Source organism: Macrobrachium nipponense, chromosome 15, assembly GCF_015104395.2.
Source record: "Macrobrachium nipponense isolate FS-2020 chromosome 15, ASM1510439v2, whole genome shotgun sequence".
Lineage (NCBI taxonomy): Eukaryota > Metazoa > Arthropoda > Malacostraca > Decapoda > Palaemonidae > Macrobrachium > Macrobrachium nipponense.
In genome coordinates, this window is record NC_087208.1 from 25079680 (window position 1) to 25107393 (window position 27714).

Below are 27714 nucleotides of genomic sequence, written 5' to 3' on the forward strand. Positions count from 1 at the left end.
GACCTGCATTCCATCCTCTGCTGCACCTTTCGCCGCCAACGTCGATTTTACCAGAGGTATCGCAGTTTTTGCGATCCGAACTGGCAACTCCGCCTCGGCTGCTAGCTCGCCGGCCGTCACCTCTCTCGCTTGTTCGGATTCTTGCGAACGGCTTCGTCTGCCAACCTTGTGCTTAATAGCCACTGACTTTCCGACCTTCTTGCTGACTTGGAAATGACAGTCTTGGTCCGAAGATGAGGAAGAATTGATTCTTCTCCTCTTAGCCCGAGGATCCGCCAGGAACTCCCGAATCCTCCTCCAACGCTTGACTGGCGCTCGCCGTGACGTTATCAGACTTAGCGATGACGCCGAACTAGAGGAAGAAGACGAAGAAGGCGACTCACACTTTTTCTTTTTGTCTCTCTTATTCATTCTCTTCTCTATATCCTGTAATTTCTGCATTACAGTTTGCACTGACGGGTCAGAAGGCGTATTAGCGTCTGGGTGCAGCGAAAAAGGGCGAGAATCGGTCTGACACGTCATCACGCCTGCCATATCGGAGTGTGACGTATGTTGTGACGTCATCCCTCTCGTAGGGAGAGACTGAGAGGTTTCTGCTGGCAACCGCACGTTTGCTGCCAAACTACCTCCCACGTTCTGCATCGCTGTAAATACTGAGTGGGATGGTGAAGCCGCGGCATTAATTCCCATAAATTGCAAGCCCGGGGGATGAGGAACATTCAGCGCTGCCGGACCCTGCTGGAACCGTGACGTCATATAATGCGCAAGCAGACCATCCAAGGTTGGTACGCCTGGTAGGCCTAGCGCTGACCACGTACCATCTAACCTATGCGCTTGAGTAGCAGGAGCCTGGAACAAAGATGGCGGATCTCCCCCTCTACTTGCTGGGAACAAAGGAGAGTGCAAATTATTCATAAAATTACCCAAGGCCCCTCCTGACGTTTCCAATACAGAACCGCTAGGAGAAACCGAAGGGGTATGAGACAAATCAAAAGCAGGTGGAGAAACATATGGAGCAGCCTGGTTTATTACCGATACAAAAGAAGCCGGTAAGGTTTGGTCATCCAAAGATGGCGTCACCCCCTTCCTTTTGTATTGGCTTTTCCCATAGAACTTCTTCCACTGTTCCACCGACCAACCGCGACAAACAGAACACGGATTAGTAACCGTACATACGTTTTCCCTGCACCTACTACACGTTGGATGAGGATCCGTCGACACCGAAGTTAGGAACCTAGAACATGGAAAGCCACAGACTCCTGGGCATTTCCTTTGTCTCCTCTTCGAAACGGTAGACGATCCCGATGTTGAGGCAAAATTCTCCATCATACCACGTATACACTCTTACCACACACTGATCACACTTGGAGAAAGAAAAGGAATGAAAAATAAAAATGAAATGGATAAAGAACGGGCAAACTGAAAAACCGGCTTTAAATGAGATAGACAGTAACACGTCTTATCTTAAAGGCGGTAGGAAAATAACTGGTGGGTCACAGGTAGCCGTGGGCATTCTGGGTATACATGCCCCGTGACCTGGTATAGATGCCATTAGTCCCTGGATCTCACAAGTGTAATTTTAATTCTACCGGTTTCCAGCTTGGCGCTAGTAAATCCTAATGTTAAGACCGAAGGTTTGTTTCGTGTATGAACAATTCCTATGTCATAATATTCTTATCTCTGTATAAGACAAAGAATCTAAATCACTGATGGAACACAAACTCTTCTCAAGAAATGTCTACCACTAGATTTTCAGACAATCATTCTTAGTACCTGCAGTATACAGTGTACCTGTTATTACAAGTTTCACATTTCCATGTTTCATTTTATTGCAGATTTTTGTGGCACACATCAGTCACTTGTCGGAATGTTTCATTGATAATTTGCTGATTTTTCATTAAATGATATGTATACATATACTGTTAGAGAGAGAAGGACAACGTTGAGAATTGACTACGTATATGAAATTCATATTTTAAATATTATTTATGGTGATTAGAGAAACATCAACAATATGTGTAATAATCTTAGTCAACTAAACTTGTAATGAAATACACTAAAATAAATCAGACAAATCAAAAAAATATAGTAACACATCCTACGTGATTTGTCATGAATTTTCTGCATTTCTTTATTTTTGTGTGTTTTATGCTTATGGTTACAGTACAGTAATACCTCAATCTTATGCAATTTGAGTTGCCCGAATTCACATTAGCGCAAACTTTTCATGGAACCTAACTAATTATCATACGCAAGTATTTCACAAATACGGAAATGCAAATGCAACACTTTCGAATCCTGGCAAAATCTTGAAAAAGTGTTATGTTTTCATGTAATTTAATAATTTCTAAAGTTTTTCTGTGTAAATTAAATAACTCTGAATAATGAGAGAATTTTTATGGTACATGTATGTACTATGTTTAATAAAAATAATAATTGTAATGTTGAATCAAATGGCAGAATTCAGCAAATTAATTTTATATAGCTTTTCTATTTTCCTTATTACTAGCTTTTCTGGCTCAGCGATACTTTTTAATAATTGGCCAATATTCATATTGGGAATAATGCTGAAAGTGGTATTTTATTTACAATAGGATTTATTAGTAAAAAACTGGTATTATCAGAATACTGGTGTATGGAAAGGCTTTTGTTTGCTTGTATGGTGTTTTTACGTTGCATGGAACCAGTGGTTATTCAGCAACAGGACCAAAAGCTTTACATGACTTCTGAACTATGTCAAGAGTGAACTCCTATCACCAGAAATACACATCTCTGACCCCTCAATGGAATGCCAATTGAACTCGCAGCCACCGAGATGGCAGGTCAAAACCATACCAATCACGCCACTGAGGCGCTTGTATGGAAGGGCATTCCTCAGGTCCAGATAAAGCAGGGGTCGTCGTCGGTGTTGACATCATTCCATAAGCGAGGTCAATGTCAGGGCGGGGTCGTCTCTGGTATTCAGCGCTTGGGAGAGAGAGATGCTGAAAGGAAGAACAGGACAGTTACTAAGAAGCTCGTTGCCCTCAACGGGGGCAAGATACGCCTCCCACAAGGGTGTGAGGAGCATATCAACCTCACCGACCACGTCCCTACATCAGAAGACAAGATCCGATTTCGTCAACAAGAAACTCAGGAGCTACTGAATGCTGCCTGATCTCGCATGATAGTCTGACTCCGAGAAAAATGGTGAGACAAAAAGTAGATGGTGAACGAGTCGCCATATGACAGCAATGACCCATTGACTAATTCCATGTTCAGACAGACAATGGGAGAAGTGTGAGTCATCAGGACAGGCAAACCAGTGACTAATCCAAGTCAGAATTGACTTTGGGAGAAGTGTAGCTGCCAGCGTCGACAACCCAGCAACTAGTCCAATGTTATAATGACAATGGAAAAAGCGTGAGTCATCAAAGCGGCCAGTCCTAACGTCATCAACAACACATGAATGTCTAACTAAACTAAAACCTGCCCACTAAAGTTATAATGCAAAAAACAAATAAAAATTCAACAAAAATAAGATACGGGTAGCGAACAAACGTAAAACAGGAAGACTACCTAATTCTCCTGTCTGACGACCTGTCCTGCCGTCACCAACAGGCCCAAAGAACGAAGGTCACCTAAAACTAGATATACATCCCTCAAATAAAATGGATGCAATAACAGAATTAGAATGCCAAGTTACCACCTCAAGCACCTTGGGGACAGCGACATTCTTCATAAAAGCTACCAACGTAGCGACCGCTCTAAATACTGCATGCTCTAGGTGCCTGGCCTTCACAGGCAACTGAACCACCAGTTTTAAAAATAAGATCTCTGAGGAAAAGGATACACCATTCTTTGACATAGGTCTCTTGACATTTCGGGGTGAAACAAACAGACGACGGAGACAACCCTGAATGTTCTTTGTGCGATGTAAATAGCATGAGAGAGCCTAACAGGGTAAAGAACTAATTGAGGACGTGAGAACCAGGCGCTAAGCGCAACCACCACCAAAACTGAGATTTTCACAGAAAACGGTTCATCGTGGGCATAAAAACTTTTCTCAATGTGGATATGGCACTTTCTGGCCCTACAATATGGTCGAAAATGCCATAGAAGCCAATGCATGTTTCGCCTGAAAAATTTGTAGTGCGCGGCGAATAAATGCTCAGACAGAAGGTGTCATCTTGCATCGCGTCCCTCCACCACTCAGCATCGAGATTCTCAGGGAAAGCGGCAGCCAATCACTGCTTCGTCAATGAGTGAGTAGGCGTCTCAGCCAACCAGAGCGCTCGCGCTCTCTCGGCCAATCAGTGCGCACGAAGCATAACGCCATGGGATGCGGCAGAAAGTAAACAAAACTACTGACCACCAATGACAACTTCTTGCACAGATTGGATTATGTTGCTGTGGTGAGTGTTAAAATGGCAATTTGTCGAAAATTGCATTTTTCCTAACTATACAAACCTGAGGTCCGTTTACAATAGGAAGGTAACTAGCGGCAGCTGGAACGGTCGTAAGCTTCGAACAAGGGAGTTCGGTAGTTAACTGCTTGTCCGACAGTGCGCGCGCCGCGCGTCTGGGAGGTGAAGAATCACTTTTGCTTTAGGCCCAGGAAAAATGCAGAGTGAAGGGTGGCATGAGGTGGGACTATATGTAAAGGACCTCAGGCTTGTATAGTTAGGAAAAATGCAATTTTCGGCAAATTGCCAATTGTTCCGATACGTAATACTAACCATCGGTCCTTTTACAATAGGAAGACTCACTTCTTGGTGGGAGGAATCTGAGTCTTAAGAACAGACTGGTGTTCGCCCAACCTTGGATTCCCTCCCTGGTCGTAAGAGCAGAGGGAGGGATCCTAGCCTCTGCCCAATTGATCGGGGTATGTACAGCAGGATCAATGGTCAGACCTCTGGACCCAAGTAATAAGAGGAAGGCAAGTGTACCTCTCAAAACTAACAAGTAAGAACTTGTTCCTATTGCAAGAGGCAATATAAAGTCATGGGTTTGTCTCTTGTTGGCTTCCACTTCTCCCCCCTTGTTGGGGGAAGTGGTGGATATTCACTCATATCCCTAATGAAAGGGATAGGATGGGGCTCGGTCGAGTAGCTTACCTGCATCTTCTCCTGTTTCCAGCGGGGTGACGACCGTGTCCCTCTGCCCACAGGTAAAGGAGGAAGAACGAAGGAGGAAGAGAAGCCAGTCACACTCTCATTCACTCATCCATTCTTGCAGTCACACCAGGAATCGATGCTGTTCTGCCTGCTCGGGTGCCGGGTAAGCTACACAACGTGTTGAGCAGCCACCACGGGTCCCAAGGAAAAAATATCCAAGGACCTGTGGGCCAATATCCCGAAGGTAGAAGGAGGTGAAGGTGGTCTGGTTGCCCCAGACCCCTGCCTTCATGTCCTGCGCCACGGAGAAGTTCTTGCGGAACGTAAGGGAAGGACCAATGCCTCTGACTTCGTGGGCTCTCGGACGAAGGGTACGGATGTCGTCGCTACCATCAGCTTCATACACCCTCCTGATTACCTCACGTAGCCAGAAAGAAAGTGTGTTCTTGGATACTTCTTTCTTGGTCACCCCGGTGCTAATGAAGAGGCGTCAACACTCAGACCTGAGGTGTCGAGTTCTCTTCAGATAGCGTCGTAGCGCCCTCACAGGACAAAGCAGCATCTCATCCGTATCGTTGTCAGTGAAATCCAATAGTGAGGGGATTGTGAAAGACTCAAACCTGTCGTCAGGGATCGATGGATTCTGAGTCTTAGCTACGAAGTTCGGGACAAAATCGAGCGTCACAGATCCCCATCCCCTGGTATGTTTAACGTCGAAGGAAAGACCATGAAGTTCCCCTACTCTCTTCGCCGATGCCAGGGCCAGCAAGAAGAGGGTCTTGAGGGTCAGATCCCTGTCTGACGACTCTCGGAGTGGCTCGAAGGGTCTTTGAATCAAACTCCTAAGGACGAGAGTCACATCCCACCCCAAGGGCCTGAGTTCCCTGGGTGGGCAAGACCTCTCAAAGCTCCTCATAAGCAGGGAGATCTCGAACGAGTCCGAGATATCCACTCCCCTCAGTTTCAGGACCAGGGCCAGGGTGGCTCTATATCCTTTGACTGTGTCTCGGCGAAGAAAAACGAGGAAATCCGCTACCTGCTGAAGAGTGGCTCTGAGAGGAGATAGACCCTCTCGCTCGCAAGAGATCGTGGATAACAGCCATGGACTGTCCGGTGGTACCGTTCTACGTGTGGCTGGGCGAGAAGGTTGTGCCAAGGGGAATCTCTCTCGGTGCTTCTGCAAGCAGAGCCAGCAGGTCCGGATACCAAATGGCCTGGGCCCATTTGGGAGCCACCAGGATCATCCTGAGATTCAGGGTGGCCAGCACTCGGCTGATCACCTTGCGAATCAGGCTGAATGGGGGAAAGGCGTAAGCGAAGTGGTTGTCCCAAAGGTGTTAGAGAGTGTCCTCTGCAGCTGCCCATGGGTCCGGCATGGCTGAAAAGAAAACCTGGAGTTTTCTGTTGTGCCGGGTGGTGAACAGATCCACTACTGGATGCCCCCACAGGTTGAAGAGCCTTTCCGCCACGTCCTGGTGTTCGGTCCCTATCACCTGATCCTGACGGCTGAGCTTGTCTGCTACTACATTCATCTTGCCTGGAATGTAGCGGGGCTGACAGCTCTACCGAGTGAGCCATGGCCCACTCGTGCACTTGCAGTCAACTGGTGCAACGGGAGGGACACTAGGCCCCCCGTTTGTTGACGTATGCCACTACCGTGGTGTTGTCGCACATCAACACCACCGAGTGTCCCATCAAGCGGTCCCGGAAGTCTTGGAGAGCGAGGAACGCTGCCTTGAGCTCTAGGACATTGATTTGAAGGTGCTTGTCATGATGATCCCACACTCCTGCAGTCAGCAACTCCTCCAGGTGTGCGCCCCATCCCTCAGTGGATGCGTCTGAGAACAGCAACATCTCCGGGGAGGGAGTGCGGAGAGGCACTCCTCTTAAGAGGTTCCTGTCGTCCAGCCACCAGGCTAGGTCCTGCCTCACCTCCTCCGTGAGGGACACAGGGAAGTATGGTGGGTCCTCTGCCTGTGACCAACTCTCCTTTAGTCTCCACTGAAGAGACCGCAGGTGAAGACACCCGTGAGGGACTTACTTCTCGAGTGACGACAGGTGGCCGATCATGACTTGCCATTGCTGAGCTGACTGTTCCTGCTGAGACAGGAACCGGTCGGCTGCCTCCCTGAATCTGCTGATCCGCGAGTCTGCAGGGAAGACTCGCCCTGCTACCGTGTTGATCAGCATACCCAGGTACTTCATCCTCTGCTTGGGTTCGAGATCGGACTTCTCGAAGTTCACCACGATCCCCAGATTGTGGCAGAATTCGAGAAGTCGATCCCTGTCCCGTAGCAACTGCGAGTGGGAGCTCGCCAGGACTATCCAGTCGTTGAGATACCTCAGAAGACGTATCCCGGATGAGTGGGCCTAAGCAGACACCAGCGTGAACACCTGTGGGGCGGTTGAGAGACCGAAGCAAAGTGCCCTGAATTGGTACACCGTCCCGTCGAGGATGAAGCGGAGGTACTTCCTGGAGGACTGACGGACAGGTATCTGGAAATACGCGTCCTTCAAATCCACTGAAAGCATGAAATCGTTCTCCCTGATGGAGTCGAGCAAGGAACGTGCCGTCTCCATCGTGAACTGAGACTGGCGAACGAATCGGTTCAGGGGAGAGAGATCTATCACCGGGCGCCAGCCCCCGAAGACTTCTCCACCAGGAAGAGGCGGCTGTAGAAGCCCGGCGACTGATCCCTGATGATCTTCACAGCTCCTTTGCTCAGCATGGTCTTGGTCTCCTGTCGAAGGGCTACGTCCTTTGATGTTCCCGGAACGTAGGTTTGAAGATGGACCGAGTTGGAGGTGAGGGGTGGCCGAGATTCGAAGGGCAGTAGATATCCCTCCCGAAGGACGTCTACTATCCAGGTCTCGGCACCGTAGCGCTGCCATGTTGCCCCACGGCTCGCCAGGCACCCCCCCACTTCCGGCAGCAGGTGAGGAGGAACACTGTCCCTAGCATTTCCCGCCTCTCTTCGACTTCTTCCCTGCCCCTCCTCGTGGAAAGGAGGGCTGGGAGGCGGGCTGATGGTGACCTCCCCTGGCAGAAGTCGAAGGCAGAGTCTTTCCTCGGGGCTTAGACGAGGTAACCGTCTTAGCAGCCGAGGAAGCGCTAACCAAACTCTTAGGCTTGGCCGCAGTTGATCGAGGCTGCCCAGAAGTCTTCGAAACTGCCTGGTGTACCAGACGGTCACAGTCATCAGTGCGGCGTCTTTCCACCGCAGCGTTCACCATCTCGCCAGGGAAGAGAGAGGAGGAACTCCGTACAGATCCGTTGCGAAGTCCTAATGCCGCCTCACGCCCAGCCACCCTGGACACTCGGGTAAGGACTGCGTCCCTACGCCTAAGTACAAGGTTGGCCCACAGGTTTACCGTCTGGTGGGCGAGGTAGGAAATGGCCCCACCTCCAGACTGGCAAAGTCTCCTGAAAGCCAGGTCCCCTTCAGGAGTAATATTACCGGAGGTGGCCGCGACCTTGGACACTGTGTCCAGTAACTCTCAAGTTGGTCTCAGTGACAGTAAAAATTGAAGAGGGGAAGTAACCTCGGATAGTGCCACTAAAAAACAAAAGAGATGTAACCCCAGATAGGTCCTTGATACCTGAAGTCCTTCTGGAGGGAGATTCCCCTTCCAAACAATAACCTCTCCTCCTCTCCATCTTCCACATACTAACAAGCATTTTCCATAAAGGTAAGAGTGATGTTAAATGTTCATTTATTCATTTATATTTATTTCTCATTGTATGTAAAACTGTGTTTATTCCGTATAAAATGTATTTTTTGTTAATATTTTTGGGGGTCTGGAACGCATTAATTGTATTTACATTATTCCTTATGGGAATTATTGTTTTGGTTTTTGTACGTTTTGGATTTCGTGGGAGGTTCCGGAATGGATTATGTACGAAAACCGAGTTACGTACCTTCATCAGAAGACTGTCGTTTTCTTAAACTGCTGTCCCCGCTTGTTAACAGAATTTCAAATCCTAAAATAAAGAAAAACGTTTAACATTCTACACAATAACATTTAAGATACAAAATTAAGATTCTAAAAGAATCTTTTAGACTACTCAATATAAACATGACTTGCTCAGACAATAACACCCTAGGCATGTTGCTTCTTGTCAAAGTCACTACAAAGTTAATAATAGATTACAAGGTTACGTGCAATCAAAAGATGACAACATATCAGGGACAACAACTGACACTAGCTGCACCAGACAAATACTGTGCACAAACTTTGCTTTTATTGTGAGCATTCCACTAAGCTAGATTCTCTTTGACAAGAAGCCCAAAATCCCTGCCTTACCAATTTGGGTGGACATTGCATCAAGCGGCCTAATATCTTGTCGAAATTTGAAGGAACGTAAAAGTTATGAAGCAATTCCGTCAGTTCATTAGGCAGTTTACGAGTGGAGAAAGGGGTTCAGTGTGGACACTGATAAGGCGAGAGCGTTCAGTCACGTGTTTGGAAGTTTAATAAGTCAGTATGAAGTTTTTATTGTAAAACTAATATTGTAATACCTACCTGAACACCTGAACTAGCCCTGGTCACTTACCAGCCCGAACCATCATTTATTAAAAATTTACCAAATCTTTGGTTAAAATAAACGATCAGTGTTGCCAATCTCCTGGCAAACACCCTCGTTACCTAGTTACCAGCCCACCGCTAGTAGCCCTGCCTCACGGGCCGGTCACACCTGCCCTCTCACGTCAATCATAACTCAATAACTCTGTATGAGAGGGGAGGAGGGTGGGAATCATTCAGGTGTTCAGGTAGGTATTACAATATTAGTTTTACAATAAAACTTCATATTGCAATACACCCCTGCCCACACCTGAACTAGCCCAATTAACAACATTAATTTGGAGGTGGGGAATCAAATCTGCCCGGCCCTCCACTGTACTAGTTGTCAGGTCAATAATTAAGTGAGTACGCGAGTCAGTCTCAAGTTCATTTGTCACTCGTCCAAGCTAATCTCCATGTGTGGCCTTCTAGGCCTGCCATATGTGGAGGGAAAAACTCCCTGCACCTCTACCCTAAGGTCAAAACTCATTGAGTGCGGAAGGGATACAAACCTGTTTCCTCTCAGCTGGCTATGTGCCTCACCTGAGTAGAGGAAAAACTGAAGACCTCCCATGTGGCTCTCGGCCTCTCATGTATGGAGGGAATCTGAAGACCTCCCATGTGGCTCTCGGCCTCTCATGTATGGAGGGAATCTGAAGACCTCCCATGTGGCTCTCGGCCTCTCATGTATGGAGGTTAACTGAAGACCTATCATGTGGCCTTAGGCCTCTCATGTACGGAGGAGACAACCATGTCCATCGGTGCGTCTGCGACGGTGTCGTCGATCGTAGTGATGTCCTCTTGTAGTGTTGTACCTGCCTGTCTGTACTCTGCCTGTGGCACTTGAAAGAATACCCTCAGATAGACCTAGACATGTTCTTTCCTATCTGTCCTAATACTTAAAATCCTCTTGTGATATATGATATCATGAATACCTTATACATAGTTTCCTAATAGTCACTCCCTACTCTAATACTAACTCAGACAGCAAGATTGTTGGGTTTAAAAATAGAATTTAGGCCAAAGGCCGAGTATTGGGCACCTATGAGGTCAGTCAGCGCTGAAGGGAAATTGAGAAAGTTTGAAAAAGTGTGAAAGGAAGAAAAAACCTCTGTTGCACAATGAGTACAGTGTTAGGAGAGCGTGGAAAATAGGATGAGAGAATATGGAGAGAATATGAAATCAGAAAAGTGAGAGAGAGAGAGAGAGAGAGATGAGAGAGAGAGAGAGAGAGAGAGAGAGAGAGAGAGAGAGAGAAAGAGAAAACACAATCGTCTAGGATAAAGAGAGAATATAAAATCAGGGAAAAGAGAGAGAGAGATAAAATCAGGGAAAAGAGAGAGAGAGAGAGAGAGAGAGAGAGAGAGAGAGAGAGAGAGAGAGAGAGAGAGAAATTACGATCGTCTAATATCTCCACCTCCGCAAATTGCAGCAAGTTAAAAGGGTATTATCTTAACGATAATACTCGTATAACTCCGTACAGCTATGAACACCGAACGAGAACTTGTTGCTAATGCGATCGACTCCTATAACAACATCACTTTATTGTATTGATCAGCGTGTGACAGTAATCGAATCCGATAGCAACATCCGTTATTGTATTCTCATCCGCGTGGGACGGTAATTACTGTATTCATGTTATAAATGCAGCTGAAGCTAACTAAGGCAAAAATTACGTTCATCAGCAACCTGGACAGAAGTCCCGAGCTTTTGTATGAATTCCAACGCAGCCGTGGTAAAAGAAACTAATAGCATGAAAGCGCTCATTACTGTTGTTTCACACAGACAAAAGGATTAATAACGTATTTAAGTAAAGTAAGGTTCGTAATACCTATGAAAACGAGTGAAAAACGAACGGAATCCTAAATTTAACGCCATCTAACCCCCGAGGGAAAAACTAGCTTCCAATGAGACGTATCAGTCAAATTTTGGTCAAATTAAATTACATCGTAAGACGAACAGTATGACTTCGTTACATAAGTTAAGTATCCAGATATTCATTAATATGCTAACTAAGGACAAAAACATTAGCCGAGACCAAGTGATATGGTTGAATCTGAAGCCAAGGAGAAAAAAAAATAGACTAGCCGGCATCCTTGTCTGTCTAAACCACACCTCCTTACAATAGTGCTGTTTGACGACAAGCTAGTGTAATTGTAATTTAATTGAAAAGTAATAAAATAATATTTAAAGGTAATTAAATTAACTTTATTAGGCCTAATATTAATTTCAGTTGTCATTGTAATTTGATAATACGACTGGTAATAATTTGTAAACTGTAATTGGACATAAGCTCAATGTAAATACTGACGGCAATAGTCTGTTAAACGTATGAAGACGTCATACATACAAATTCCTTATATCTGACATCTGATTATATGCCCCAAGATAGATACCTCATTGACTATATTAAATGTCAACATAGTTGAAGACACTCTCCTCCTTTAAGACGTTTGTACAAACTTGGCATAAGTGAGAGTGTTGTTACGTTAGTCATTTAGTCAATCAGGAGAGAATGAGATGGATACGGCGACGCAAACCCGTATTCGTCATCCGCTGATTCCAGCGTGAATGACTGCCGAGTTTAGTGTTTATACTACGCCAATATGATGATACACATAATACAATTATAATGCTTTAGTGGACCAGAATCGATCTTCATTCTGTTCGATTACATCATATTAATTATCCTCAGATCGGATTCTCGTTCGTTTTCAATTACACCTGTATTGAATTATCCGAAGTCAAGAATGCCTTAAGCCTACAGCGTTAGCCAATATAAAAATAACTACCGATATGTTGTACAGCGAATACTTTAGGTTAGGCTAGGCTACTGAATATGCATACGATATATCATCGTGAACACTAGGCCAACCGTAGTTAATTTTATTCGATTTCTCTTCATACTGAATATCGTAAGTCATATGCATTGAACGGAGAATTAGTTGATATTAACAATTCGATCGTATCGATAGAGAAAGAAAGTACCTTAAAGACGAAGGAGCATATCTGAAAGACCAACCCTGGCCTAAAAGCTTCTGATGCAAGGAACTCGAAGCAGGAAAAAGCCTAAAGATGCTCTAAGGACACTGTGCCTCTAAAAACTACTACTTTTAATAGAAAACCGACCCGAAGAAGCCTGCACTCTCTTCCTAAACTAAACTATGTAGCCTATTCCCTACTCTCTATATCTGACCTAAGTTTTTATCATCTGAGAACTTACACATCGAGGGAAGGGGAATCTGCTGCCAACACTGTCCTGCTCCGCGCCAGGGGGACGGCGGATCCTGCCCTGTGGGCTTGCGGATCCCCACCCCATAACCCCCAGCCACCGGTTAGGGCTGATTCTGGAACAGGTCAGGGGAGCTGGAAAAGAACGATTAGTAAATTTCAGTATCCCTATTGCTCGATCTATCCTCACATAATCTTGACATAAAATCGGTAACAGAGATGTCATCGAGGGAAGGGGAATCTGCTGCCAACACTGCCTGCTCCGCGCCAGGGGGGACGGCGGATCCTGCCATGTGGGCTTGGGCGGATCCTCATAACCCCCAGCACCGGTTTAGGGCTGATTCTGGAACAGGCAGGGGAGCTGGAAAAGAACGATTAGTAATTTCAGTATCCCTATTGGCTCGATCAATCCTCACATAATCTTGACATAAAATCGGTAACAGAGATGTCATACTCGATGTCAGCGTACTCTCAAGTCTCTTAAGAGCACTGTCTCTAAGTCTTTATCTTGAATCTACTTTAGTCTCTTCCTGCCTACAGTTACTTCTTAATACGAGACCTTTCATATGTTTGAGATACCCTACATCTGGTCCAAAGACCACTCCTGACATTCCAAACATCTGGGTCTTTACATTATATGAACAGGCCTACAATTTACGCATAAGGAATGACTATCGTGTCATAGGGTAACTCATCCTTTTCTTGCATTGTTGGCAAAGACGATACGTTGTTGAACTTCCGCTCGTCGTTTTCTGTGATGTCGTGGCCGAGGATGCAGTAGTCGTTGTCGTAGCCTGTGTTGTTTCTTCCTTTGCAGAATCAATGTCTAATGACAAGGTATAAGAGCAATCCAACCGTAATCCAAAAGGATGCGTAATTCGTCACCAAAATCAATCAAATCAAAGGTGCAAATGAAGGCCGGGCAAGACGAAAAAGGAGTTCGCTGTGGATACATCTGTACTCCACCGCGAACGATAAGTGATTGATTGACGTGAGAGGGCAGGTGTGACCGGCCCGTGAGGCAGGGCTACTAGCGGTGGGCTGGTAACTAGGTAACGAGGGTGTTTTGCCAGGAGATTTGGCAACACTGATCGTTTTATTTTAACCAAAGATTTGGTGGTAAATTTTTATAAATGATGGTTCGGCTGGTAAGTGACCAGGGCTAGTTCAGGTGTTCAGGGGGTGTATTGCAATATATATTTTTTTGGTCAGCGCTCCCACTGCAATTTTTGCCTACTACGTATCACTTTATTGCCCCCTGTGACCTAAATATGGGCCAAGACGGTGATTTGAGTCAACAAATAGCAGAGATATGTAGTTGAAGAAATTTGGCCTTAAAACAAAGCACATATCCAATCAGCTGGGTGGGAGGAGGCATTCAGTTTGACGCTGAGTTGCCAGATTTAACGAAGGAGGTAACCATGAGATTCCATCTCAGAAAAAGCACTCTGGTATGCCTAAGAAGACTTCTGATTGAAGTTCGACTGTTCTCAAGCATCAAATACTTTCTAATTGACACTTGAGAACAAGTTGAACTTTGATCAGAAGTCTTCTTAGGCATACCAGGCCGCTTTTTCTGAGACAGAATCTCATGGTTACCACCTTCGTTAAATCTGGCAACTCAGCATTGAACCGAATGCCTCCTCTCACCCAGCTGATCAGATATCTGCTTTGCTTTAAGGCCAGGTTGCTTTAACGACATATCTCTGCTATTTATCTGTTGACTCAAATCACCATCTTGGCGCATATTAACCCCTTCAGCACTGGGACGTACACATGTACGTCTTTTACGGTACAGTAATAAAAGACCGGACGTACGCGTGTACGTCTTTCATCCCTCCTCGAAAAGCAAAGCGTTTTCTTTAGCTTGGATGGTTTCCAGACACAGTATTGTGTACGAGAGAGGTGCTGAAGCTCCACCCACAATTCATTCTAACCAATGAGCGTCCGATGGACGTCGTGACGTCATTTTCATATGGGATATTAGGAGGGGTACTGGCCAACATATACAGTGCGCCTCAGGCTATTATCTGAGAATGGATGATACAATTTTGTCCGTAAACCATGTAGATTTGAATTCCAAATCTTTTTCCCCTTTTGATTGCAGTTATTTTATGTTTTTTTTTTTTTCAGTATCATGTCAGATGATAGTGTTTCAGAGTCAGGGTCTGAGTACCTGCCAAATCTATCAGATGATGATTATAGTGATAATTTTTTAGAGGTTGACAGTGACAACGAGTGTTTGGAAGACATTGAACCTCTTGTCGATGAAGGCTGGCAGTTCATAACTGATCCATCTTGTGACTTGCGCCCAGACCCACCCCCCCCCCACCCCCCCCCCTGATTCACGGAGGGTGGCAATGGGATTCCTGCTTATACACCAGATTTCATCTGCTTACGTGATGCATTTTTTTTCCTTTTTTGTGGTGATGTAATTGACAAATTCTGTGAATGGATGAATGCTCGGGCAGAGTTAGTTACTTTTCATTCCAACAGGAAAGCGTAAGGTGAAAGGAGGACTTCTATGGAGGCCTGTTACTTGTGATGAGATGTGTTTTTTTTATAGCTTGCTGATGATAATGGGGGGGTGGGGTGAATAAACTGCCCCATACTGTATATACGTATTGGTCACGAGATGCTGTTGCTTTTTTTATCATTATTAATTATTATTACTATTATTACTGTTTTATTATATTATTATTATTACCAGCTGCCTAAACATTCATTGATGTATATGCTGTTTCTGTATGAAACCTAGGAATAACTGTTTCAGTTAAGAAAAACTAGTACTGCATTACCACTACTACTATTTTACTACTACTTTACTACTTTTTCTGCTACTTTATTTCTATTACTTTTACTGCTATTTCTACTACTTTATAACAGTTCCTACTTCTGCAATTACCTTTTCTACTAAATATTCCTATTTTTTCCGATATTCTTACTATATTTTTTGTAATTTTTTGACAATGGGGTAAAAATATTCATTGATATCCATACACACAATGTTTTCACATAAGAATATGAAGGAAAAATATGAATAACATAAAATTTAGTGGGAGCAAGTAATATTGATACTCGCGGTCGACAGGGGGTCTCATGCGGTATGCAAGCATTAGCAGCAATGTAGCAGGCCAGTGGCGAAGGGGTTAAGGTCACAGGGGGCAATAAAGTGGTATGTAGTAAGCAAAAATTGTGGTGGGAGCGCTGACCAAAAATATATACAGGCTCTTATTAAACCTCTAAAAAGGTGACCGAGTGCTCTCGCCTTGTCAGTGTCCACACTCCACCCCTTTCTCTACGCGTTGTGAACTGCCTAGTGAACTGACAGAATTTCTTCATAACTTTTCCGTTCCTTTAAAATTCGACAAGATATTGGGTCGCTTGATGCAAAGCGGCCTAATATCTTGTCAAGTACTATGCATGAGTTTATCTTTTAAGTTTTTCTTTCAAATTGGCCATCCTTAAATTTAGCCTGGTCAAGGGTATATGCATTAGCATATATTAGCCCGGACTGAGAGGGTTAATGAAATACTGCCCCACATCATCCAAATAGCATTCCTTACTTATAATTTCAGACGCTAGAGAGTTAGCAAGGCCAAGCCTATAATCCTATCCAAGATGAATTTCTATGGAAAATAAAAAACACTCACCTGAAAAGATTTGGCTCTCCTCTGATGGAAAAGGACCAAGACGGGGATCTATAAGCATCTCCTCTTCCAGTTTTGGCAACTTTTGTTGAATCTGGGAACTTGTACTTTGACCTAAAACATACAATACAAAATGTTAGCACTACTATAACCATACCTAATCTTTACTACTCAGACTAGTACCATTAAATCAATCAACAACTAAACTACCAAATATTACATAATTAGTTGTTCACTTACTCTAAGCAGTATTTTTTTGCTGGTAAACCTACAATCCCACCATAATCAATCCACATAAGAGGATACATTGGTTTGTTATTGAAACAGATAGCTTTTTATCTTCCACAAATGCAATGAACTATGACATTGTATGAAACACCCAGGAATATGAACCTAAAAGATACTCATATATCAGAGGTTCTAAGGTAGAGGTCAACACTCTTAGAATTCTTTCATTAGGAAATTGACTAAAGGTGGCAACAGGTCAAGGGTTCAGCTCAATGTCTTCCGAAACACTTAGAATTTGTCTTCCGAAACAATTAGAATTAACAACATAAAATCAATATCAACACTAATAAATACTCATAAAAACACTAACATTACTGAGAATCATTTGCTTTTAGGGCTTCACATTCTCACATTTCATGAGGACAACACCATCAAAAGTCAGTGTGTGTTTTATGATGAACTGGATTTACTGTTATGTCACTAGAATACAACACAAAACCAGGTACAGTGGACCCATCGGTATTTGCATTCTCTGGTTTCACAGACTCGCACATTCATGGAATTTCTCTCTGGAACTTATCAACCCATTATTCGCATGAAATTCGCCTATTTGCTGTAATTTTCCATGAGAAATAGTATCCACAAATTCCTTTTTTTTTTTTCAATTTCATCATAATACACACTTTTTATGATAAAACTATTGAAAAAAAAAAAAAAAAAAAAAAAAAAAAAAAAAAAAAAAAAAAAAAAAAAAAAAAAAAAAAAAAAAAAAAAGTATAAAAATTTTGAGTGGGGGTTTCTTGAGTTTCAACTAACAAAATAGGCCGTTTTAAGTTTGATATGGGTTCCAACTAATCGTGAGGGGGGGGGTCTGGTATGTATCCCCCACGAATATGGGGGACCACTGTACTGCTCTTGAAGTAATTTGGTCAACGGATTGCTTCAAATTTTGCACTGTACCAGGATTAGGCATTTGGCCATCTCAAAGGATATCTATCTTTAAAGGATGCTGCCACAGAAAAATGTATGAGAAGTTATATCTCAAGAATGCTTAACACTTTAAGAAGGCACCTTGTAATTTTATCAGATGGATAAACACACAGTGGAACCTCGGTTTTCATACATAATCCGTTCCAGAACCTCCAACGATATCCGAAATGTACGAAAACCGAAGCAATAATTCACATACACAGTTGTATCTCACACTAACTTAATCCGTTCCAGAAGGCTGATAAATACGATTTGTTCGAAATATGAAACATATATCTCCATAAGAAATAAAGGAAAACAATTTGTTCCAGCCAAAGCAAAAAGTCCCCCTTTTCACATTTTTTCTGTTATAAAAGTCAAATTAAGAGTGTAAAGTAATAAAATGATATTGTTATTGTACAATAAAGTTTCATACATACTTACCTGGCAGATATATACTTTGCTATAGACTCCGTCGTCCCCGATAGAAATTTGAATTTCGCGGCACACGCTACAGGTAGGTAGGTCGGGTGATCTACCGCCCCGCTGCCAGGTGGCAGGAATAGGAACCATACCTTCTAGAACCAGATTTTCTCTTCCACCTGTCTCCTGAGGGGAGGCTGGGTGGGCCATTCAATCGTATATATTCTGCCAGGTAAGTATGTATGAAACTTTATGTACAATAACAATATCATTTCATACATTCAACTTCCCTGTCAGATATATACTTAAACTGATTGGCACCTTTGGTGGAGGGTAAGAGACAGCTAATTACTGATTAGACAGGTTAACAACATACGTTGTAGGTAATAAATAAATAAAACCTTGGTTCCTATGTGTTTAGACGAAGGGTCGACTTCCTAGCTATTGCTAGTAGTCTGCTTCGTCTCAAGAGCCTCAGCGAGGATGTGACCTATGGCTAAGAGTTCTTGTAGATCTGTCAATGGGGTCTTATCCATTTACTCGACAGAATCTAATGGTCATTTGTCAATGGGGTCTTATCCACTTACATGACAATACTACCTGCCTAGGGGCATAATTAAGGAGCACAACACCGATCCCGATCACCTGATCCTAACACGAGGGTTTGTGCTTAGTTTGATAAGAGCTATCCCCAAACTACTTTCAAACAAACCAAAGAAAAAACACTATGTTAACATAAAAATTAACTCACTCAGTTAAGGATCAGTGTCGGCTCCCTATCCCAGCAACGTAAAACCAAGAGAGAAGGATCTCTCGTAGGTCAACTTGACCTCCTTTGTGCAAAGGGAAGTCAACACAGAGTTGCATCTCCCGTAAGTTACAGCTAATATGTCCTTCACCACATATTGTTATGTAACGAACAAGAATTCATAAAAGCTCGCACTTCAAGCGCTTTTAATTCTCAGCTGTTTGAAGGAATCATCAAGTTATTCATGAAGTGCTTTAGCGATCACACTTATTTCAAAGAAGACCAGGGCTTCCTTTGAAATGGATCTTTTCTGGATGAAGCCTAGAGCCTGGCTTGCGCCTGGGTGGCGCCTCACGCCTGCCTGACACTTGGTTGGCGCCTAACTCCTGGAAGGCGCTTTTCGCCTGACTCATGGCTGGCGCCTCGCGCCTGGAAGTAGCTTCGCGCCTGGTTCCAGACTGGCACTATTTGGCGCCTGGCTGACTCCTCTCCACTTGCTGGAGCTTCGAGCTTGGTAGAGTCTCGAGGATGTCTGGCGATGCCCACATCGGACACTCTTATCTGTCCGATTTGTTCGCCTCTAGTGCATCTGCGCTAGGTTGGAGGCCCCCTCTTTCTCTTCATCAGACAATGACAGTGTTCCTTGAAACTGTCTGCCTCTGGCGTTTTTTACGCCTGTTTTGGCATATGGCACCTGGTTGGCGCTACATTGTCCAAAAGTCCTGAACATCCACAATAGTTTATCAGGAGACTGGAGAAGAGTGGAAGAAGTTCTTCCACTTTGAGCTTCGGCCTCTCCGGCAAGGGGAGGTGATTGTAATCAGCTACATCCAGTAGACGATAGGATATCTAACCGTAAGAGGGATAAGAGTCTTCCTCCGAGGAGGGTCCTTCTTGAATACTTCCGTGCTCACAAAATCTCTTCTTACATGTTGAAGGGGTGTCTCGTTGCAGAATCTTCCCTATCCTTGCCAGAAGGAAGGGAAGAAGCCTGGAAGTCGAAGGAGACTCCGAGCTGAAATTGGGAGTACTCCTGATTTCTAGCTCTTTATTGTATCCCTCTGAACACCTTCTGGGAAGTATTTCGAGCCGTCATCGCATTCCAAAGACTCTGTCGGCAAACGTTTGAACCATTCTACTGTAGATGAAAACGTAAGTACCCTGCCTGGACAACGAAACCTCTATCTGAAAACATTGAATCAAGAATAGGGGTTTTAGTTCTTTTGCCAGACATACTATGCTGGCAAGAACCCATTGCCTAATCTCCATAGAATCTGATGCGAGATTCCAATGCTAAAAAAATTCTCTTGTCTTCTTGATCGTTTAGGACCAAGGGAAACAAAGAATTCCCTCATAAAAATTTCTCAAAGAAGTTTGATGAGGAGCAGTTCCATCTTGTCGGAACATAGAATCTGTGGCCACAAAAAAGATCCCATTAGAAGTACATGATATCCTACTCTTGTCATATTGCGGTATCGTATAAGATCCCGAAGATCTTAATCCTCTGCTATCTCCAATCCCTTTATAGAGACAGAGTATAGCCTTTTACTGCTTTCTTTGATAGCAGATATATACAAAGGTGATTCTTCCCTCTGAAAGGGAAGAAAAATCCGCTATGTGGTTCACAGAGGTATCGGAAGAGGACAGTTTCCTCATTCCCTCTAGCACGATCTGCAGCAATTCTATATCTTGTCCATGACTATTGTCATTTACCTTGAAAAATCCTCTCATTCATGTCCACTTCTGGTCAGTCTGCACGCAGACAGACTCAGAGTGGAGAGGTTGTTAAGGTCCATTTATAATAGATGCTGATAGAATATTCAGACTGTCTTGGAAAAAAAAGACTTCCAAAAAACATGCTGTGAGAAGAACGTGACCTCTGTGAATCCAACCTCTCTAAGGCCAAAATGAGGCATAAAGTATTATCCTCTCTTTCTTTGACGCCCTTTATCTTAAATTCTGTAAAGAATATATATTTAGGGGAAAAAAGACTAAAGTTTATTCCCCTTTCTATAAAATAAAGATGGCGTGTATTGCTACCTCTCTTGGTTCGAGGAAAAGGAAGCAGTCTACAGGAAGACTGTTCGTCTTCTACTTTGCTAAGAGATCTATGAAGAAGACTTTTCGCAGGTTCTCACAACTCTTTGCAATAAATGTTAGACATACTTTAACAGTTATTATCGTCGATCGAGAAGGTTCTCACGGACATGCAAAATCTTGCATCGAACCTCTTAAGGATCGTTACATTCCCTGTCTGTTTTCCAAATAGGTTCTCTTTGTTAACGCAAACAGGAGCGAAAAAAGATTCTCTCGATGCTCTTTGCGATATGAGAGAGTCGTGGAATTGGCCTAAGTGATTAAATGGGTAACGAAATCAGGAACGAATCTTGCCGTTACCAAGCGTGCTGTCTGAGAGGCTACTGGACTCTTAGGTTAATAACTCACTAAAACGAGAAAATACCTTTGATGGTGCTCTTGGCTCATTGCGCCAGGCTGGCGCTTTCTTCTAATTCTCTTTATGTTATGTGCCAGAACATCTGTGCCTTTATGGTACCCGACATCCTTTCACATGATAATTCCGTTCTTAGTAGGAAAAAACTCTTATATACGTAGTATAGTCCATTCAGGAAAACCATTTCTGCCACGAAGAGAATGTTTCCCATCCCACTCATCCATCTTCTCTTGAGCAGCCACGAAGAGAATGTTCCCCATCCCACTCATCCATCTTCTCTTGAGCAATATCCGATTCTAAAAAGGTTGTGTGCGTTTCTCGAAAGACTTGACCATACCGTAGTCTTAAAGTGAATTCTCTACTATATCCATCTTCTCACTAAGCATGTATTCTAACGCCGCATGCTTTCGGGGGGGGGGTAAAGCAGGAGAGCATTATAATAATATAATGTTCTGCTGCGTTAGAATCCTTTAATAATGTTACCTACGGTAAACCGCATTGAAAGGTTATAATATCTTTCTTATTGAAAGCTTCTTAGCAAAAGGCAGACAATATTTTATTTATGTTAGCTTAACTATCCCCTCCACTCGAGACTAAGTCCATGATTGTAGGGGGAATATACGGTTAACCATTCGATCCCGTTGGAGAGAGAGATGTAACCGACTGCTTATGACCGAGCACTGGATGGTACTGTATTGGCCTTAGAATGACAGCCCGGCCGTCTCGCTCGCTGCCTGGCAGTATTCATCATGAGTTGCTAGTTACTTCATTCAATGAAAGAGTATAATAAAATTATTCTCGAGCCTAAGGAATTTCTTAATAATGCAAATTTAAACCAAACAACCTTTGTTAAATACCGAAGCTGAGTAGGTATTGTCGTAACAAACCTTTTATGCGAAGTCCTTACCAGGAAAATCCTGTAAGGATATAGATAATTCCGTAGTGAACCACAAAGGCAAACTATGGTATGCGTATATGACTTGTCATTCAGTAGTCGTATACAGCAAGTCCTGCTACTACATTCTTTCCTCTCCGATTCAGAGAGAGAATGGAAATCTTGCCCTCTTCGTTCTTTTCGTCAATAAACACGAATTAGTACTAGTCGGAAGAGATCGCAATGAAAACTCTAGGATCGATGAGAATCCCTCAAATTTTTATTCTCTTGGATATAAGGCCGTATTCTACACCTCTATTATCTGGAAGAGCCTCTAATCAATGAATGAGAGCTCGTACGAATCTTGTTCAATTTGCAAACGATTGCCACTCTTTCTGTAAATGGTTGGTTGCATTATTTTAGAAGGGGGAAGATTTTAATATCGTCTTATTAGTAATGAACTAGTTTTTTCCAATAAAAAAGGTCGCTAAGGTCTTATAAACTGAGAGACCTGCCCCCTTATTGGCTTCCAATTCCGATCTATCTTCCATTTCCTGTCCATCAAGTTGGGAGAAGAATGAGCAACCGGAGGAGAGCGCCTGCTTTTGTAAGGTGAAGAGCTTTTAGCAGTACCGATTCTAACCTGACAAGGGCTACGGCCGCCTGTGCGACATCTTGAGTCCCCGCCAGGAAAAAAAACCGATCTTGCTCTTGCCTTTACTTGCATTAAGACTATCCTGAGAAGGGCGACGGCCGCCTGTGCGACAACTCCCGTCCTTATCAGAAGAAGGCCTCGAATGTCTTTCACCTTTCGCAGAATCAGGCTCTAACTCCATCTCCGATGAAGATCCTGGTTTACATCTCAGGCGCTTCAGGCGCAAAGCGCCTCATTTCAGGCGCTTATCGCCTCGTTTCAGGCGCTTCAGGCGCAAGCGCCTCAGTTCAGGCGTTTCAGGCGCTTTGCGCCTCATTTCAGGTGCTTCAGGAGCTTTGTGCCTCGTTTCAGGCACCTCAGGCTCTTTGCGTCTCGTTTCAGGTGCTTTGTGCCTCATTTCAGCCGCTTCAGGCGCCTCTTTAGAATCCTCTCGCCTTGTCGGCAATTTGCACCTGGCCGCCTCGTCCGAGCTGTCAAAGACTTCTATCAGACGGGATTTCTAAACGGGAAGGAAGAGATCCTTTCTCCTGGGAGGATCCTTCTTCTAAACTTCTATTAACGAAGATATCTACTGTTACCTTTCTCCTAGGATCTTCGTAGTCGTCTTCTTTCTCCGTATCCGATCTAGGGGAAGGAGGATTTAATGAATAAATGTCTTTCTTCTTCTCAGGTGGATAGCCTTCCGGAAAACTTTCCGGGATATAATCCCAAGCTGGCAATTTCCACGATCTTTTAGAAGGTCTCCACAGCTTGTGAGAACTCCACCCTATTTTCCTTTCGATGAAGACTCAGATGACGAAAAAAAAACACTGTTTTAGGATGCTTTTCCAACAGCTATCCTTGGCAGTCTGGGACGCTACTACAGATCCTGCCGAGGGGACGCCCGACCGGTGGGGATTCTCTGAAACCTCCTTAAGGCTTTCGACATTCCTTCTCCTCTGGGCTTGTGAGCTTGGAAGAGGTCTAGGCCTGAGAGTGAGACAGAGCCGATCGGAACGCACCCTCCACTATTTTAGGACGCCTTTTCAATGGCGAACTTGGCAGTCTGGGACGTTCTACAGAGTCTGCCGAGGGGACGCCTGATCGGTGGGAATTCTCTGAAACCTCCGTGCGGCTTTCGACATTCCTTCTCCTCTGGGCTTGTGAGTTTGGAAGAGGTCTAGACCTGGGAGCGAGACAGAGCCGATCAGACGCACCCTCCACTTCAATGGGGAACACTATTATTCACTTCCTACCTTTTAAGAGCCCACTTTTGAGCTACATCCATTAACTTCAAATTTGCATATATAAATTTGTAGTTTCTGTAGAGTAAGAAGGTGATGAGGATGCAACAACTACTAGTACTGCTAATACTCTAACTGCTCGTTAGCACAAACGCTATTAAAGCTTATAAAGTAAGCGTATCTAGTTATATGCTTTTCTGACTTCCTAAAGTAGGAAATTAGAGTTTAATATTTCCTCAATAAAGTTATAACCTTTATTACATGTAATAATGAATAAATATTAATAATTCCCTTTATTGCAAACTATGTGAGTGTCTACCGATAATTTCGGTAGTTTCACTTAGCGAAATTCATTAAAAAGTTAATAAAAGCGTATGCCGAACCAAAGACCCAGTACTTCCCTGCAAAAGACAGCCCAGAAGATCGATGGCGATGTAACACGAAAATCAAATCAGGAGGAACCGTAAACGTATGTTTACATTCCAACCGATAGAGAAAATCTGGTTCTAGAAGGTATGGTTCCTATTCCAGCCACCCAGCGGCGGGGTGGTAGATCACCTGACCTACCTACCTGTAGCGTGTGCCGCGAAATTCATAGCAAAGTATATATCTGACAGGGAAGATGAATGTATGAAAACAGTATGTTATACGAAGTAAAATTTTCAATTTTTTTTTTTTGGTACAATTTACAAACTCTGGTGAAAATGGTGCCCGGCTGGGCTGGGGGATGGTGGGAGGAGATGTGGGAACTCTTTGAGGAAACCGAAATGGTTGCAGTAGGCAAAGATAGATAAAATTAATATTATTCACATTTTACAAGGATATTCAAAAGAATTGATAGAAAGAGAGAGAGAGAGAGAGAGAGAGAGAGAGAGAGAGAGAGAGAGAGAGAGAGAGAGAGAGAGAGAGAGAGAGAGAGAGAGAGTGTGTGTGTGTGTTTAAGAGATTATGACAATGAATCAACCTACTGTTGGCAAATGGCAGGATTTAAAATAAACATGAGGATTTTGCAAATAAGTAATAAGTAAGGAATGAAAGAAAAGGAAAGAGATTAAATAACTTTTCACAAGGAAGTTGTTTAAACAAACAATTGAATGCATGCATTCATTATTCCTCCAAAATATAAATGCTCCCTCCCTCTACCTCAAGTTAGCTGTGCACCACTGCAATGAAGAATGATTTTGTTTATCGTTTATGCTAAATTTTTATGAGAAAAACTTTGTTCTTTCATTTACTATTTTGCTGAATATTGTTCACTAGACTTTTTTTTATTGTTTCTGTTTTGCATTTGATTGTTTTTATATTTCATCATTATATTACAATTATTGTGAAATTCCCTTTTTTCATATGAATTGTCATTGCTTTTACATATTTTAATTCTCTTCTCCTTCTCTCCTTAATATCAATCCTTCCTCCTTCAGCCTCAAGTCAGCTGAGCATGACTGCACTGCAGTAACGTACGATTTTATACATCTTTTATGCTAAATTTTATATTGAAATGCTTTATTCTTTTATCAATTGTGTCGAATATGGTAATCATTAAACTATACGTATATTGTAAATGAAAAAAAAAAAAATGTTAATACAGTTTTTCTTGTAGGACGCAGTAGGCTGTCGAGTACAAGTATAAACAAGATAATCAGTCAGTTTGAAGTATGAGCATTTGTTCGACAAACATCAACAAATTTTCTTGAAAATTTCATTCAAAAATGGAATGTTTGACATAAGAAACGTTCGACAAATAAGGTACCACTGTATAGTATTAATGTGTTCCAGACCCCAAAAAATATTTAAAAAAAAATACATTTTACAGGGAACAAACACAGTTTTGCATATAGAAAACAATGAGAAATAAATATAAATGAATAATGAAAAAGGAATAATCAAGCGAACAAAGAACATTTAACATCACTCTTACTTTTACGGAAGATGGAGATTAGGGGGAGGGAGGAGGTTACTGTTTGGAAGGAGAATCCCCCTACTAAAGAACTTCAGGTATCAAGAATCTATCTGGGATTACTTCTCTACGTTTTTTAGAGCCACTGTCTGAGGTTACTTCCCAAATTCATTTTCACTGGGACTAGGACCAGTTCAAGAGTCACTGGACCCCTGTCAAATAACAAACCTGTCCAAAGACATTTGTTTCACACGTCTCTTTAATATCTGCCCAAAACGATACAAGGCGATGTCATTAAACATGTTAGAGACACAGATTGCAGCGTCTTTGTTAGGATGGTATGTCCCAAAAAAATTTTTCATATCACTCCACTTTGCAAACATTTCTTGTTTGTTTGTTTGTATGGAGTTTTTACATTGCAGTGGTTATAACAACGGGACCAATGGCTTTATGTTATGGAGGAGTAATTTTAGTTTATATTTGACAACATCTCCAAAGGTTGTGTGAAAGAGAGAGAGAGAGAGAGATTGGTGGAAGAATGAATGGGAGTGGTTAGATGGCGGTCGGAAGCATGTCTGTTGTGGCGCTCTGTAGGTAGTCAATGGTAGTCTGTTACGAGAGTTGTAAACAGTGAGGCGTCTGGTCAAGTCAGTGTTGGTTTTTTGAGGATCCACGATATAGACGTAGATGTAGGAAATGGAATTCTTAGAAAGGGGGGCAGGCAAGTAGCTAGGATTCAAGATGGTAAAGTGTTTGTAGCAAACTTTGTGGGTATGATTGATATTGCTAGGAGTGAGAATGATCTGTTGAGTGAGGAAGAGATTGAGGAAATGCAAAATAAGTGCCTGGAGATAAGTGTGTTGCGACAATGTGTTTTGGGAGGAGTGCGTGTGGAAGACTGGCCATGTGAGTTGGATGTATATAAGAGGGTTGCTAAAAGTTTGTTTTGGTGGTGTGCAAAAACATAGTGTACTTTTTGCATCAGGAAGGGGTGTATGACAAGGAAGTGGTGTGCCAGGTGTTTTCTGTTGAGTCAGCTGTGAGTATGTGTTTGTTGGTGCATGATCGGTTTGGGCATATGGGAAAAAATAAGTTGTGGGAATGCATGAGAGAGAGAGATTGTATGCTCCTGGGTTGAGTAAGATTTGTGTGGATGTGGCTGTCACGTGTGAAGACTGTCAGAGGGGAAAGTATCAGTGTGTGCATGCAAGTCCACCTGTGTTGCGATTGCAGATGAAAGAGCCGTTTGAAATGCTTGTGATTGATTGTGTTTCTTTGCCCAGGACTGCGAGAGGACACGTGGGGATGATTGTGATGGTGGATCACATGAGTAAATTTGCTTATGTGGTTCCCATCAAAGATAAGAGGAGTGAAACTGTTGCACGAATGGTGGGTCAAGTGATGTTGCCCATGTGTGTGTGTGTAAGCCGGCAAAAATGTTGAGTGATAATGGACCTGAGTTTGTGGGATGGAAATTTGAAGAAATGTTGAAGGAATGGGGTATTGTGCATGTGTATTCTACTCCGTATATGCCCAGTGCGAATGGGTTGGCTGAAAGGACTGTTAGGACGATGAACTGAGATTTTGCGAATGATGAGTAAGAGCGACAAGGATTGGGATATGTATGTAGGACGTGCAGTTTGGGTATATAACGCCACACTGCAGAAGAGTATAGGTATGTCTCCTTGTAAATATGTGTTGAATT

The 27714-nt window shown here is 43.2% G+C and overlaps 1 protein-coding gene across 1 annotated transcript in view; it reads right to left on the bottom strand.

Annotated features, from left to right (window-relative positions):
• The window catches only part of LOC135227042 (TP53-binding protein 1-like), a 125132-nt gene that overhangs the window by 31051 nt on the left and 66367 nt on the right, over positions 1-27714 (bottom strand). The window contains exons 6-7 of the mRNA XM_064266835.1: positions 16544-16654; positions 9016-9078 (exon numbers count right to left, since the gene is read on the bottom strand). Coding sequence (XP_064122905.1) covers positions 9016-9078; positions 16544-16654 — 174 coding nt within the window. The remainder of the gene's footprint in view (positions 1-9015; positions 9079-16543; positions 16655-27714) is intronic.